Consider the following 15068-nt stretch of genomic DNA (forward strand, 5'->3'; position numbering starts at 1 on the left):
TACTATGTATATAATTCTCGGTAAAGGATTGGAGAACAAAAATAAATTACTTGCAATTTGTGGATTATATTATTATTCTCTTAATGCTAAGAGAATAAGTTGATGCTCTTCGTTACCTACTTCTTTGTTTCGAGTTAATAATTTGGGGTTAAAGATAAATTTCTCAAATAATAGTTTATTTGGGATGGCGGTTGAAAAGGGAGTTTAAAAATATTTTTAACATGTTAGGTTGCTAGTTTTGAAAGCTAGTTTATAGGACATGGTTTGTTGGAGAGTCCGAAGTGTGTGGAACTCCAAAACCGTGTGTAACCTATTCTTAGAAGCTAGGTCGATGGAGATGATTTTGGGTAAAACAAAATCAGTAGGTCACAAAGAGTTTAAAAACTCGTAATTGATTTCTTATTCCTAAAGTCCATCTAGATGTTAAGACGGCGTTTTTACATGGTGATCTAGAAGAGAAGATCTATATGACTCGGTGGAGTGGGTGCAAGGTTGCTGGAAAAGAAGATTGTGTATGTAAGATGAAAAAATCGTTGTATAGGCTGAAACTGTGCCCAAGACAGTGGTACAAGCGATTTGATCAGGTTATGATTTGCCAGACATATACAAGAAGTCACTATAACCATTGTGTATACTTCAAGAAGCTACGTGATGGGTCTTTCATATATTTTTCTCTTGTATGTTGATGATATGGTGATAGAATCGAACAACAAGAAAGAGATTTATAATTTGAAGCAGAAATTTTCAACTGAATTCGATATGAAAGATTTGGGAGAAGCTAAGAAGATTCTTGGCATGAAGATTCAACGTGATAGAGAAAAGGGTAAAGTTTGTTTGTCTCAGAAGGAATACTTGAAGAAAGTGTTACACAAATTTGGTATCTACGAAGGAACTAAATCTATAAGTACTCCCCTTGGTCCTCATTTTAAGTTGAGTTCTGAAGAAGAATGTGAGTATATGGCCCAAGTCCCGTATGCCAGTATTATTGGTAGCTTGATGTATGTGATTGTATGTACGAGGCCAAACATTTAACATGCAATAAGTATGATCAGCCGCTATATGCATAACCCGGGTAAAGGACATTGGAAAGCTGTGAAATGGATTTTGAGGTATCTTTATGGTACCGTTGATGTTGGCTTGGAGTTTGTGAAGGAAGATGAGAACAATCATCCGTGTGTTGGTTATGTAGATTCTGACTATGCTAGTGATTTGGTCAAGAGGCGTTCAACTACAGGGTATGTATTTACCTTGGCTGGAGCACCAGTTAGTCGGAGATCGATTTTACAGTCTACTTTGGTTCTCTCGACTACAAGCGGAGTACATAGCAGTGACAGAGGCATTTAAGGAGACTATATGGTTACAAGGTTTGCTCGATGACTTGGGTCTTATGCAGGAACATCTGTCTGTGCGTTGTGGTAGTTTTAGTGCAATTTACTTGGCTAAGAATCAAGTGCATCATGCCATAACCAAACATACAGATGTTTAATTTCACTTTGGTAGAGAAATTCTTGAAGAATAAGACATTCTACTTGTGACGATCGATATTAAAGACAATCCAGCTGATATGTTAACGAAAGTAATATCCGGGGTCAAGTTTCGTCGTTGCTCTAAATTGATCCACATTCTTCCGGTTTAGTGAGACCCCTTGGGGTAGAGGTTCTTAGGAACCTGGTGGAGGCCTTCTAGTAAGGCCATCAAGTGAACTACGATAGGTTTGATATTTCTTGCAGATGATACATAGGCATCATATGGCACAATCGACGTTGGAAGACGAAAGTGATTTTGTTATTGATCGTCTCATGCATTAATATATGATCCGAGATGGAGAATTGTTGAAAGCTAGTTTATAGTACACGGTTTTGTGGAAGAGTCCAAATTGTATGGGACTCCAAAACCGTGTGTAACGTATTCTTAGAAGCTAGATCGGTGGAGATGATTTGGCTAAACCAAAATCAGTCGGTCAAAAAGAGTTTGACAACTCTTAATTGATTTCTTATTCCTAAAATATATGAACTTTTTTTTCTTTTTATGCCAAAGTCTCTATATATTCCAAATCTATATTATAGAAATAATTAAACTTCAAAAATGAAAAATTAACTCTATCTTTAATATTTTTTTTTCTTTTGAAGAAAATATCTTGCCAATCACGAAGTGGTATGGTGGTTAGCATGCTACCTCTCTCTGTTTAGATAGGGGTTCGAACCTTATAATTGCTGAATCCACTCCAACAATTTAGGGAGTTTGGATGTAGTTTAGGGACCACTAGTCTAGGGTATCAAAAAAAAAAGTTTATTTTGGATTACTTGTGATTCCGTCACTGATAGCGTAAAAGATATTCCCTCCGTCCCACTATTAGTTGACCTAGTAGTACAATTTAGAAATGGTTTATCTCTCAAACTATACCACGGATATTCGTAAATTTTATATATCATTGAAAAAAGCATTTTAAAACACCTACATAACGAATATAAACATGAGTATCAAATGATATATAAAATCAACTATTAATGGGACAAAATCTAAAAATAAATAAGTCAACGAGTAGTGGGAGGAAGTAAAATTTATTGCGTTACAAGTTGTTGTTAGGAAAAACCCCAGTGGAGATCAAACCCAGTGGAAATCCCAACACCATAGGCAGCCAATGCTGAATTCAAATTCAAACACTAGTAATTGAACCTAAATACAACATTGATCACGGCACGGCCAAGGATGTTAGAACAAGAGGAATGGATACCGAAGTGATAAAGGTATCTGAATTGATAATGCTTAGAACTGTATAATCTAGGAGAAAGACAGAACAACGACGAGAGAAAAAGAAGAATTAAATCATTTTGGGTTGGATGATGATGAAGGTGTGCATTGATCACTAACACTAGACTTGGTTAAAAAAAAGGTTTGGTATTAATTAATTAATTAACTTAAGTAAAGGTTGCAATTAGTCATCGCCTTGCCGTTGGAAAAAAAAAGTGAAAATTACAAGGAGATCTATTTTTCGGATCTTTTCTACTGTGAAATCTACGCCCAGAAATCTGAAGGCGCGCACCCATTTTCTAGGAAAAAATTATTCTCAAATTCATATTTTATAAAATTCTATTTCGTTCTTTTTTCTTCTTCTTCTTCTTCTCCATCTTCAAATCCTTTTCTTCTTCCTCTCCGCTCTACCGTGAATTCCCAATGAGTTGTGGTTGATTAAGAAGAGTGGGTATTGGTTATCACTCAAGTTTGATTCATATTTTGTGATGAATTGATGGAAGAATCGAAGAAGAAAATTAGGGTCCAGAGAATTAGGTCGAGAGAATTGATTCAGATTTTATAGTTCTCGATAAGATTAGGTCGAGAGAATTTCTAGATAAAGTTTTTATTAGAATGAGAGAAGTTGATTTACAGGAATCGCCTTCATTGATTTACTAACTTTTGATTTTAGTTTCAAATGATTTTAGCAAACGAGAAGTGATCGATGGAATTATTGGATTTCTTGGAGGATTAAGTAAAGTGAGTTCAATTGTTAGATAAGTTGAAGGAACTGTATTATTGCATTTCAATTTTGCTGTGAAACAAGATCCATCATTAGGTCAGGAGATATTAGGATTAGTGCAAAATGATTTAAGAGCTTGTAGTCATTTCACTGTTGCTGTTTTACTGTCTATTTGTCGAGTTCGTAAATTTAATGAAAGTGCCGTTGGCGTTCTTAGAATGGTTTTTATTAGATCTTATAAGGAGTATAAATACACAAGGTAATCGATTCGAAACAACACTATATATGTGAAGTGTTGTTTTATGATTTTTTTTTTTATAGTGTAGTACTTGTTTGTTTAATTTGGTGTTAAGTTTGCAGGGACTGTAAATGGTTGCCACGCACTTTTAAGGATGAATGCTTACAAACTATTAAAAGAGTAAAGATGAGTAGTTTGATGAAGGCAATAATATCTACGTTATGCAGATACTTTTTTCGTAGTATTGAAACCAACAAAAAACAAAGTTGCATAACTTGTTATGCACCTACAATAATATCTACATAACATGTTGTGCAGTCATGAAAGTGTATGCATAACTTGTTATGCATCCGAAAATATGACTGCATAATGCATTATGCATCGAGAAAATTGTTGCATAATCTTTTTTGCATCGAGAAAATGGATGCATAACCTGATATGCATCATTTAAATATGGTTGCATAACGCATTATGCATCAATTTTTTTCTGTACGAACTAAAATCAACCAAAACAATGGCTACATAACTTGTTACAGATGCATAACAAACATAACTTGTCATGCAGTCGAAAAAATGGTTGCATATTCCGTTATGCATCTGCATAATGTGTTATGCATCTTTTTTGGAGGCTGCATAATGAATATGCAGTCAGTTTTCGAAAATTTTCTTAAAACGATGATCACCTCCGATTTTTTCGTGAAAAATAAAAATTTGATATTGTCGTTTGTACTCGTTGCGTAGCTCTCTTTAAAAGATTTCCAACGATATAAAATTTGTAAATTTCCAAGGCGAGGATTTTTAGATATGTTATATCCAAATTGTGTTGCCAATTATACCCCTGATGCATAACCCATCATGCAGATGCATAATCCGTCATGCATACATTTTTAATAATTTCATATAATTATGGGTGTCACGGTATCCAAAATTAATTGTGGACCTGACAATGAGAATATTATTTTTTTTTTGGGTCTCCCCCTAATTTTCCCAAAAAAAAATTAGTCATTGCCTTTGAGAAACCGTGGGAGCAATACTAACAACACTAGTTGGGCCTAGAAAAATGAAGAGCTTCAAACTCAAGCCTGTTTCCAATGATTGGGCCTAAAACCGTTTTAGGATCCGAATTGAATAACAGGTGTAATTGATGATTTTATACTTTTCCTTGTGAGCTGTTGTCACTTGTTAGAGATACAGAGAGAATTTATACTAATGCAATGCACCAGATATACACTACGCTGTGCAGTGAAATTCAGAAACCATGAACAGATTGGATATTTCGCGTTGCCAGCCTGCAAGCAATTGAATTCAGTTGAGATTCTGCTGGCTTCCTGTCTTTTACTGAGTTATAGAATGGAGTACTCAAATGAACTAAAAGGTGGTACTGTTTGAAGCCGGAAATACACCTGCGAGTCAAATAGAAGAAAAGTTGAGCAAATCTTGTAATGAGTGTAAGGAGGGTACATCAAGCAAACTTAAATTTTTTTTTAAAGGAAAATCAAATGCTTGGGAAAAAAACATACAGATACGCAAGGGAGCCTGTGTAATGCTAGAATGAACGGCTAACTGGATAGTAGAGAATCAAATCAACTCGGCCGCCTGAGAAAGTAATGAAATGGTACTTGAGGAACCAAAAGAGGAGTAAATGTGTAGGTTACGATTTTCCTATCAGCTAGTTGGAAACTGAAAGGCCATATCACATCTATACAAACCCGGTCAGGAAGTTGAGAATTTCATCCCTAAATAAGTGGTGAATTCGCTTCTTTACCCAGACCATGGTCTCTGCTACGATCTAATCCACTTGTATTCAGCTGAATAACAATTATAAAAAGGAATACTTAAAGCATGAATTAGGTAGTGAACTAGTGATCAGGAGAAACGAAAAAGAAAAGAAAACCAAAAGAAGATACCATTTGCAGATATGTACCTGAAGAATGATGTATTGGAAGAGGGCTTGAGATTGAAAGTCTAGGAATTGACCGAAAACCGCGCAAAAAAAAATAGTTAAGTGTTGGAAATTTGAAAGCTGGGACTCAATCCCATGGCATTCAATATAAGATTTAAACAGTTGTCCAACAATAGTTCACGGTATCTCTCTCAGAGAGTTCTCCATGGTAAGTGTGAAACGACTGTAAATAAAAACAATGATGAAAGACGAGCAGAGAGTTAGACAAGGACTTTAAGGCCAATACTATGATGAAAGATCTCCCACGACTTTTTTTGCAATACCAAACTAAAGGAATGAAACATTCAATCCAAACAGAAAGCTAGAAAGGAAGGAGAAGATAAAAATCAATCGATAACTTACTTTTCCAATGACTTTTAGTCGCTTATTCCACTGACTGATGCTTATTCCGATGACTTTTCTGATGGCACACTCTCATACGTAATGGTATACAGTTTTGTACAAGATTCTGGAATTCCATAATCTTGCATTACCCACACTTTAAAAGTCTCTTCATTTTGAGCAAGTACGCAAAGGCATCCAACACTCCCATATTCATATCTTATTGAGTTGTTGGTAGTTGCAGTTGCAGTTCTTCAACTGTCTCCACTGATATCCATTGAGAACTAGTGCTCAGACGGGGAAGAGTAGATCTCAAGGAAGCTTCTAACACTGAAGACCTGCTTGTTAGACGATCCGCAACTGTAAGAATCTGCAATGCTCCCTGGACAATAGACCACTCTTCTTCTTCTAAGCTAGTCTCTAATCTGTGCGCATTATAGGCTCCTTCCCTTCTGTCCGAACCAATTTCTTTCTTTGTACCAGTGGCATCACTGGTGAAGTCCACTCCACATACAGCGCCCAATGATTTCAATGTTTGTTGAAAAATGGAATAAACTGCATCATAATATCGTCAATTGCCAAAATAAGTTCCCCTGCCTCGGAACCTCCAGTAAATTGATGCATCTCTCCAAAGCTGCATCAAGAAGCACAATAACTTGTGGAATAGATTCTTGCATACTTCGAAATGTTCCACATAGTTGAATGCCTGACCCCCAACAGCTCCCCTAAGATCCAGTCCAGCAATCTCAGAAGACAGGATTATACATTCTATCTGTCCATATCTAGAAAGCAAAGTTTCCTTATTAGGTTTTACAATAGGATATTTAGATAATTCAATTAGCCAACGGAGGGCAAAGGAGAAATTTTGATTTACAATTAACAGCTTGATTTTAAAAATTATGAAATTGATGGTAAACTAATTCTAGATTATTTATTCACTGGAAATCGTTACAGTAGACTAGTGATGGAGATAATACAACTAAGATTGTAGTGATACTGCTAGCCTCACCTCTGTTTAAAGGATTCGTAAGGGGAATATATTGCCTTCAGTATGTCCAATAAAACCTAAAGAGCAGAATCCGAGAACAAATGTTGAATATTCCTTGCAAAAGCACTCGCCATGTTGTGCAAGTTGCAACTCAATCAATACCTCGAGATGCTTGGTCTGAATCTTACTACCTTTAGGCATATCCCCAGACAAGATATCAAGGACACCTAAGATTTTGCATATAAAACATCCCATATTAAGATGGATCATTTTCATTTCAAGTGCAAACATGAAAATAACATCTTGAAATAAAACCAACGAAAATTCTCAATATTAGTAAGTTTTGAATTACACAAGTAGTGGGTACAGGTTTACCAGTCCCTAATGTAGGAATATTGATAAAACCATAATACAAAATACTATCAGAAGGAGAAATTTGCAAAGAACAGCATTGATGCTATACTTATGGAGGTTAGTGACCCCTTCTGTAAACCATGGGTTAGCTAATTTAAATCATACAATATAATCAGAATCAAACGCATCAGATAAAGTTGCAGATGCTACCTTTGTCTAGTGCACTTCTTTCAGGAACAACTTCTCCATTAGCAAGGTTTATTCGAGACACAAATTTGCCACTCTAAACAGTCATAACCTAAATCAACAGCTTCAGAACAAGATTTTTACAATCGTCAGGAATGCAACCATACATCTGCAAATATCAGTGTGGGGAAGTGCTCAATTATTGAGTAGAAAAATTAAAAGGTTTTCGGTGTTAAAATTTATCAAGGCAGGAGAGATAACAATTCCCTTTTCTCTTTCATTTTTCTAATTTTTATAAGCCTTGAAAAATGTAGGACAATACTAAATCTACAAAAAATGTCATACCATTTCCAATATTGCTCAAGATAGAGTAGCATTTCATTATAGAAACTTGGCAGCCAATGAACTGGAGAATGAAACCGATGAAGACTCTAAACTGCTTGAGAGGCTTCTCCTTCATACTCGATGAGAAATTGTCTTTATGGCATAGCATCAGCTGGAAAATGTGCTTATTTCTACTACTACACACCTTGCTAAAATAATCAGGCCTTATGACCTAGCACTAGCAGGTACTATAGTAGTGGCATATCAGTTTCAAAAATGCATTAGCGCAAAACCAAAAGACAAATCAAACATTGTCCAAATACGACTTTTTCTAGCAACTAACTTCCTTCATCGTGTCATTAAAAACTAGCTCATGTCTATTTTTAATAGAATCTAACCATTCTTAAATGACCACGTCAATGAAGATTGCCAAGTTGAAGTCTAAGTGTCAGATTGCGTATCCTGGTTCGGAAACCATTGTCAGGACCTGTTGCTTTGTCAACAATGAGATCCACCAGGTTCCATGTCATTCACCAGTGTGCAAAAAGGGGAACATCTAGGGGTAAAAATCCCCTTAAATTGTATTGCTTTAATACAAGTATACTCAACAAAGAAAGGGACCATAATTCATCTGGTAACACCCCAAAGAGAGGAATACCCTTATTTTTGTCATTGAAATATACGGAAAGAAAAAACAGGATGTTTTATGGAAATCTTACAGAAAGGAATACTTGTAATATTATTAATATCTTACAGAAAGAAAAACAAAGCTATTGATCCAAGATTCAGACGCTTTATCTTGCAAACAAAGATGGGCAACAGGAGGATTCAGATGGGATCCCGTGTCTACTGATTAAACAGGACCTTACAATTTCCAGTTTATGTAATCATTCAATTGCTTAGGAACTCAGTGCTGAATGAACCCAGTTACTTAAGGCTGAATAAACGACCTAATATTAAGGCTAGGAACCCAGTTACTTATTTGCAAACAACTGACAATGCACAAAAACCAGAATGTGATATACCAGCATCTCACAAGGAAAGGTTCAATGTGAAAGTCAAAAGTAAAGTGTTTGTGAAAAATGCGGATAACATTTGAAAATGAGCAATTCCAATAGAATCGAGCTAAGCAAAACATTATATAGCTAAGCAAATTCTGTCAAGACTTTAATTCTCGGATCTTACAAACAAGATGATCCGTCAATTTCTACTTATCTGAATATACTCCGCCCAATAACACCACAAGAATGACAAAAAGAAATGTTTATCGATGTTTACCAAGAAAATCGTTGATCCCAACCGAATAAGAGAAGTAACTAAGAAGTATTTCTACCACATGATTTGCAAGTGCAGTGGTACTACTATAAAAACCAACAGCACATGCTATATGAGAACAAGTAAACAACAAGTTGAGAGTTGCAGAATACCTGATATCTTCTTTGTTCTTTCAGACTCATCCAAAGGTAATGATGGGATGGGAGGTTTGAAAATGGATAATCAGATTGTACAAAGACATATGAAGACCAAAACCAATGCTCTGTCTAAGACATGTTAAAGATCAGATATTCGATCCATGCACCTCTGTGAGATGTGTAGGAATGTAAATAATGACCGTACATGGAGATATTGCTATTGCAAGCAGTAATATTACTATCGTTAGGAACTTCAAATGATTTGATGACTCAAGAAAAAGTGCGGAATCAAAAACCAATAAGTTACACAAATTCTACACAATAAGGTGTATTGTGGTAGATGCTATCTATGTAGCAAATCATAATTAGCAGCCCAAAATGATATTCGTATCATTGTTTCTAGATATGACCCAACTATTTCCGACATAGACCCCTACCACTAGACTTACAGGGTGCTGCCTTTGAAGAAGTAGATCCACCACATACCCTAAATGGTGGCCTTGGTGCTAGAGGAATCCCTGCAAACATAAGTGTCTTATTAAATAAACTGGTGTAACATTATATCACTAATCACTTGATGGAAATATTTGCACATCAAAAAATGCAACCAAAACTTACTTGGTGGTAGTCTTGTTCTTCTGGTCCTTCTTCCCTGATAAGTATTTGATTTCAGGGGAACTAAGCTTTCATAATAAGACGCTTCGCTGAAGATATGATTTAACCTCTGAGTGTGTCGTTTTCTAACACTTTCATCTTTAGGGTCATATAAAACTAGACCACGACGTTAACGAATCCTGAATAGAATCTCCCCACTTTTAAAAGACCAGATAAGCTTCAACGAAGAAGCTTTCACAATCAATTCATCGTTAATAACATAGCGTTTAGTCCAAGAATCTTGAACTCCATAATCCTCCACTACCCATACTTCCGCACGAGCATTGATACCACGAACAAGAACACACATGCACCCTTCCAACACCCCTAGTGTCATAAACCGGTGTTTATTCACCAAAGGTCCTTTTGGTAGTTGTATTTCTTTGAATGTCTCCTCACTGATATCTAAAGAGACTACAAAATGTGAAGAGCTTCGTGCTTCAGCCAACCAATGAAGCTCTCCATTAACAAGCTCCCCAGCTTCTAGAGTAATATAAAAGTCCACATCTCCAATTCTTCTCCACGAAGTTAATCGCAACGAATAGACTTGGACTATCTTACAATAACGAGTTAATAACTTGTAATCATCACTCTTAGCATCATACCCGAATGCAACCATGTCGAATTCATCATTATATGGTGATTTGGGTATTTGTTTATGCTCTTTGGTAGCAGGATTCCAAAGACATAGAAAAATCCTCCCATCATCATCATCAACTTGGAACCATAGGCAGAGCAAACCATCACAAGAACCCAATATTTCAACCCATAAACGACACTTCATGGAATTAAATGGATAATCCATTTTAACTGAATGATAAAGATCCCTAGTAGACAATAATGATTTTAATGAATGATTACTTACGGAACGGAATACCGTATGGTTATCATTCTGAATCTGATAATCTTGCCCCATTAGCATGAGATTAGGTTTGTTTCTTAGTACCGAAAGACTCAGATCATTTTAGCAAAATCAGGATCAGAAATGAGATGAAGCCAAGATTTACAAACACACTTACAAGCAAACGTTGATTTCACCGGTATCCTTAAGAGAATGTCGAGGTAGATCTCTTCGGGAAGACTTGACGACATTATATCTTCTTCTTCTTCAGCGTTGGAATTTCCGGTAGAGGAAACTAGGGTTTATTTCGTTATGAAATTGGGGATTTTGTTGTTCGCTTGTTTCCGAGATGAAGAAGACCAGAATATGGATAGTCATGAGTTTGACAAAATGGTCAACGTGATCGTTTCCGAGATTGTATTTAAGTAATTTATCAGATGTGTCACAGTTGTATAACTATGAGTTATTTGGGTGACGAAACCAGCAGTCAACACCCGGTTGCGGATTTTCATTTTTAAAGAAAATGATGGTGGTCACTGTTAGTTTTTTTTTTGAAGCATGAATTCTATTAGAAAAGGCTAGATTACAACTTGTCGTGGATATGTGGTACCCAAAGAGTCTTGAAATAAAATATGACTGATAAAAGATGGGATTGTCTGGTCCCATATTTTGGTTGAATAGTTTCCTTCTTGGCTTCCATCTGCTGCATGATTTGCTAGTCCGTCTGCTGCTTGATTTCCTTCCCTGTAGTTGTGTTGTATAACGACTTGCGGGATCTGCCTAAGCCTACTTTTTATTTCTTCAATCATTCCTGCTATGTGCCAAGGTGGAGTGGTAGTTGATGTGATGAAACGCAGGAGGTTCTCTGAGTCTGTTTCAAGGAGAATTCTAGGCCATTGTCTCTCTGTTGCTGTTCTTGAAGCCAATAGCAGAGCCCAGGTTTCTGCAGTTAGTGCAGTCGTAATTCCCAGCGGTTGCGCCATTGCTATTAAAGTTCGCACATCAGAGTTCCTACAGAGGAATCCATCCCCTGCAAATCCCGGGTGGCCTTTGGCTGCTCCATCTGTGTTAATCTTAATCCAGTTGATGTTCGGAATGGACCAACCTACCGATATTCTTGCTATCCTTTTATCTGTTGTTGGGTGGTTGAATGTTGGTGTATCTCCTGGTATGATTGGTGGTGAAGCGTGCAGTGCCCTGGAATATTCTTGTTGTAGTTTTTGTGCCCAGGCTAGGATTTCTTCCGAAGTTGTTTGTTGTTGTTGGTAAATTAGATCATTTCTGGATAGCCATAAGGTCCAGAATAGAAAACAGAACGAGGATATTACATATGTTGGTGATGGTTGTTGCAGGATTTGGGATATGGTTATTTGAGGAGTTAAGGTGAAGGTCGGGGTGGGGTTGGAGTTTGGTGCATTATGGTTGTTCCACGAAGTAGTTATCGTCGGACAATGAATTAAAAAGGTGGCTTGCTAATTCTGTATCAGTAGTACATCTTGGGAATATGTTTGAGTTGGTCAAATGGATTCGATGTAAGAGAGAGAAGGTTGGTAATCCTTCGTTGATGACTTTCCACAAGAAAAGCCGAATTTTTGGTGGACATGGTAAAGTCCACAGGAATTTGGTAGGTAGTAGAGGGGTGTGAGTTGGTTGACCATGGGTTAGACATTTGTATCCCGAAGATGTAGTGTAGTTTCCAGATTTTGAGTGTGGCCAGATAATTTTATCCGGGGTATTATTTTGGGGAAGGTGGATGTTGATTATTTTTTGAATTATTGGATTGGGAATGGTGTTCAATTTTTCATGGTTCCAGGAGTTGGAGATTGGGTCGATGATATCTGCTACCATTTGGATTGGGTAGCATTGTGTTGGGTCTAGATTGGGAGAGTGTGGAATCCAATTAGCCTCTATCGGAGTTTATAACCCATTTCCAATACGATGGAAAATTAAATTTTGCATGGTAGGGATAATTGACGCAAGTTGTCTCCATTGAGGACTGGAAGAAGAGGGAATGGAAATTCTTCCTTGTAGAATTGGTTGTTTGTTAAGGTATTTTGCACTGAAGAGACTTCCGCATATAGAGTTAGGTTGTTCATACAAATTCCAGATTCTTTTCATGAGAAGTGTCTTATTATGATCACTGCTTTTCCGTATTCCTAATCCTCCTTCGGCTAATGGTTTTGTTGCTTTATCCCATCCTATAGGGTGGAGTTTTTTAATTGTTGAGTCATGTCCCCAGAAAAAATTTCTGGTGATACGATCTATTTGTTTGTGGATATTTTTGGGTAGGTTTTGAGTTTGCATTATGTGATTTGAGGTGGGGGTTAGGGAAGTTTTGATGAGAACGAGTCTTCCGGCTGGAGTTAGGCATTTTATCATCCATCTTTTTGCTTTTCTGGCTAATCTTTGTAGGAGGGGAGTGAAAGTTCGATTTTATGCTCTTCCTTGTTTAAATTGGATGCCTAGATAGGTTGGAGGTTTTGATGTGGCCGGCATATTAAGAGTTGCTGAAGATCATTTATTTTGACTGGGTCTAAATTAGGGTGATGGATGATTATTGATTTGGTAGTATTAATTACTTGCCCTGCAGAGGAGCTATAGGCGTGGAGGAGGGTTTTAAGGTGTTGGTTACTCTGATCTGACGCTTTATAGGTGATCAGAAGATCATCTGCATACATTAGATGAATTATGGGAGGAGCTTTTTGTGATATGTCAAGTCCTGGAACCTTTCTCATGATCCTTGCTGATATCGTTTCTGAAATTGTTCTGCGACGCTTTTGTGCAATACCATTGTTAACTTCGCTGAGACACAACTGTTGCGAGATTCTGATCCTACATCTTGCCTCTTCTCATATCTTCTCTGCAAAGTAGAGAATGATGTGAGAAATGCCGCAATCTCTTATTTTTTCATATTCTGCATTTATCACACGTATTCTTTCTTCAATTTATTTCTCGACACGTCTTTTGTAACCGTTACTTTTTAACTGCTTAAATCTTTCCGTATTAACCACGTTTATTTTCTCGAGGAAAAATTTCCTCTATATATATTTCTTTTCATCCTCTTCTTCTTTCTTTTTATTCTCTCTGCAACTTCATCGTTCTTCTGCAAACTCTATCGTTGCAACTTTTCTTCCTTCTTCTTCAATATTTTTAAATTCTTCTTCATCTTCAAATTAGATCTTCATAGTTCGTGATCTTCTTCAAGATAATTTCCCTGCTATCATCTTTCATGGATTCATCAAGGTTAGTCTTCTTTTTTCTTCCTTATGTGATGTTGTTTATGTGATTCCCATACCCTTGTTATTTCAGCAAAAGCGGCTCCAACACCAAATTTTCAGTTCAGAATCCTAACAATCCCAAATTACAGCATAAAGTTGTCATTCATAAAAGGAATTCTTCGAATGAGAAGGTAGTAAGAAACACTATCTTTTTCTAATAACAATATTGTTGCCTATGTTTCTTATCTAGATTGTAATTCGCAGGGTGATAAAGATCTTCATATACCTCACAAGAAATCTCGCCACCTCAAGGCTATTCCAACTATTGTTCCCTTCCATCTACTCATTTCTTCCAAATCTCCTGCGACATCTTCGCAAGATAAACCTTTATCTCCAATTCATGAAGACGCTGCCTCTGACTTCATTTCTTCCAAATCTCCTGCAATATATTCGCAAAATAAACCTTTATCTCCAACTCGCGAGAATGCTGCCTCTGATTTCATTTCTCCAGTTGATCTTCCTATGACTGAAATTCCCCTTGTGGTTCCTTCTGCGAATGAAGCCTCTTTTCTTCCCATTGAGAATGTTTCTCAACCTTTTGTCTCCACCAGTTCTCTTCCTAAGTCTTCTCCTTTGTCGAAAGAGAGCGTGGAAGGGATAAATATTGCTTTCAAGGTTGTATCTGAGATTCTAGATGATGGCAAGAAGTCTTCCACTGATCCCATCAAGTCTAATATTTGCGAAATTCTGAGCAAGCATTTGGGTTCTTACAAAGCTGCTTCGCAGACAACTTTAGAAAAAGAATGTAATGCTCTTCGTCTTGAAAATCAGAAACTTCAGAACGTTTTGCTGAATCTTGATATTCTTTGCAAGACGAATGATGAGTTAAGAGGTATTATTTCCTCATCCATGTCTTTAATTTGCTTTTTTGATGGTTTTATCCTTCCCCCGCTTAATTATCATTTAAATCCCTCTTTCGCATGTTAAGCATTAAATCAGAAACGAGTAATGGAGAGATATCAATTTGAATCTGCTGTTGAAGAAGCCCGTGTTGATAAAGAAGTCTTAATGGATCAATATAACCAATTAGATAA

General features: G+C 36.7%; 1 protein-coding gene and 1 long non-coding RNA gene across 2 annotated transcripts; both read right to left on the reverse strand.

Moving 5' to 3' along the window:
• Window positions 1–4659: 4659 nt before the first annotated feature.
• Window positions 4660–7855, reverse strand: LOC113283782. The gene is made up of 6 exons (XR_003327626.1): window positions 7550–7855; window positions 7007–7212; window positions 6019–6779; window positions 5638–5839; window positions 5234–5521; window positions 4660–5116 (listed from the first exon to the last, which is right to left on the reverse strand). It is a non-coding gene; the product is annotated as an uncharacterized LOC113283782 (long non-coding RNA).
• A 1693-nt stretch (window positions 7856–9548) lies between these two features.
• Window positions 9549–10868, reverse strand: LOC113283781 (F-box/kelch-repeat protein At3g06240-like). Its single transcript, XM_026533144.1, has 2 exons — window positions 9880–10868; window positions 9549–9779 (listed from the first exon to the last, which is right to left on the reverse strand). Exon 1 carries the CDS (start codon window positions 10835–10837, stop codon window positions 10046–10048), a length of 792 nt encoding a protein of 263 aa, XP_026388929.1. The 5' UTR covers window positions 10838–10868; the 3' UTR covers window positions 9549–9779; window positions 9880–10045.
• Window positions 10869–15068: the final 4200 nt, after the last annotated feature.

The sequence above is a fragment of the Papaver somniferum genome, chromosome 5, assembly GCF_003573695.1.
Source record: "Papaver somniferum cultivar HN1 chromosome 5, ASM357369v1, whole genome shotgun sequence".
NCBI lineage: Eukaryota > Viridiplantae > Streptophyta > Magnoliopsida > Ranunculales > Papaveraceae > Papaver > Papaver somniferum.

What these genes read in the sequence shown, in the direction of transcription:
- LOC113283781 (XM_026533144.1), bottom strand. Translation starts at nt 10,837, where the DNA reads ATGCTAATGGGGCAAGATTATCAGATTCAGAATGATAACCATACGGTA.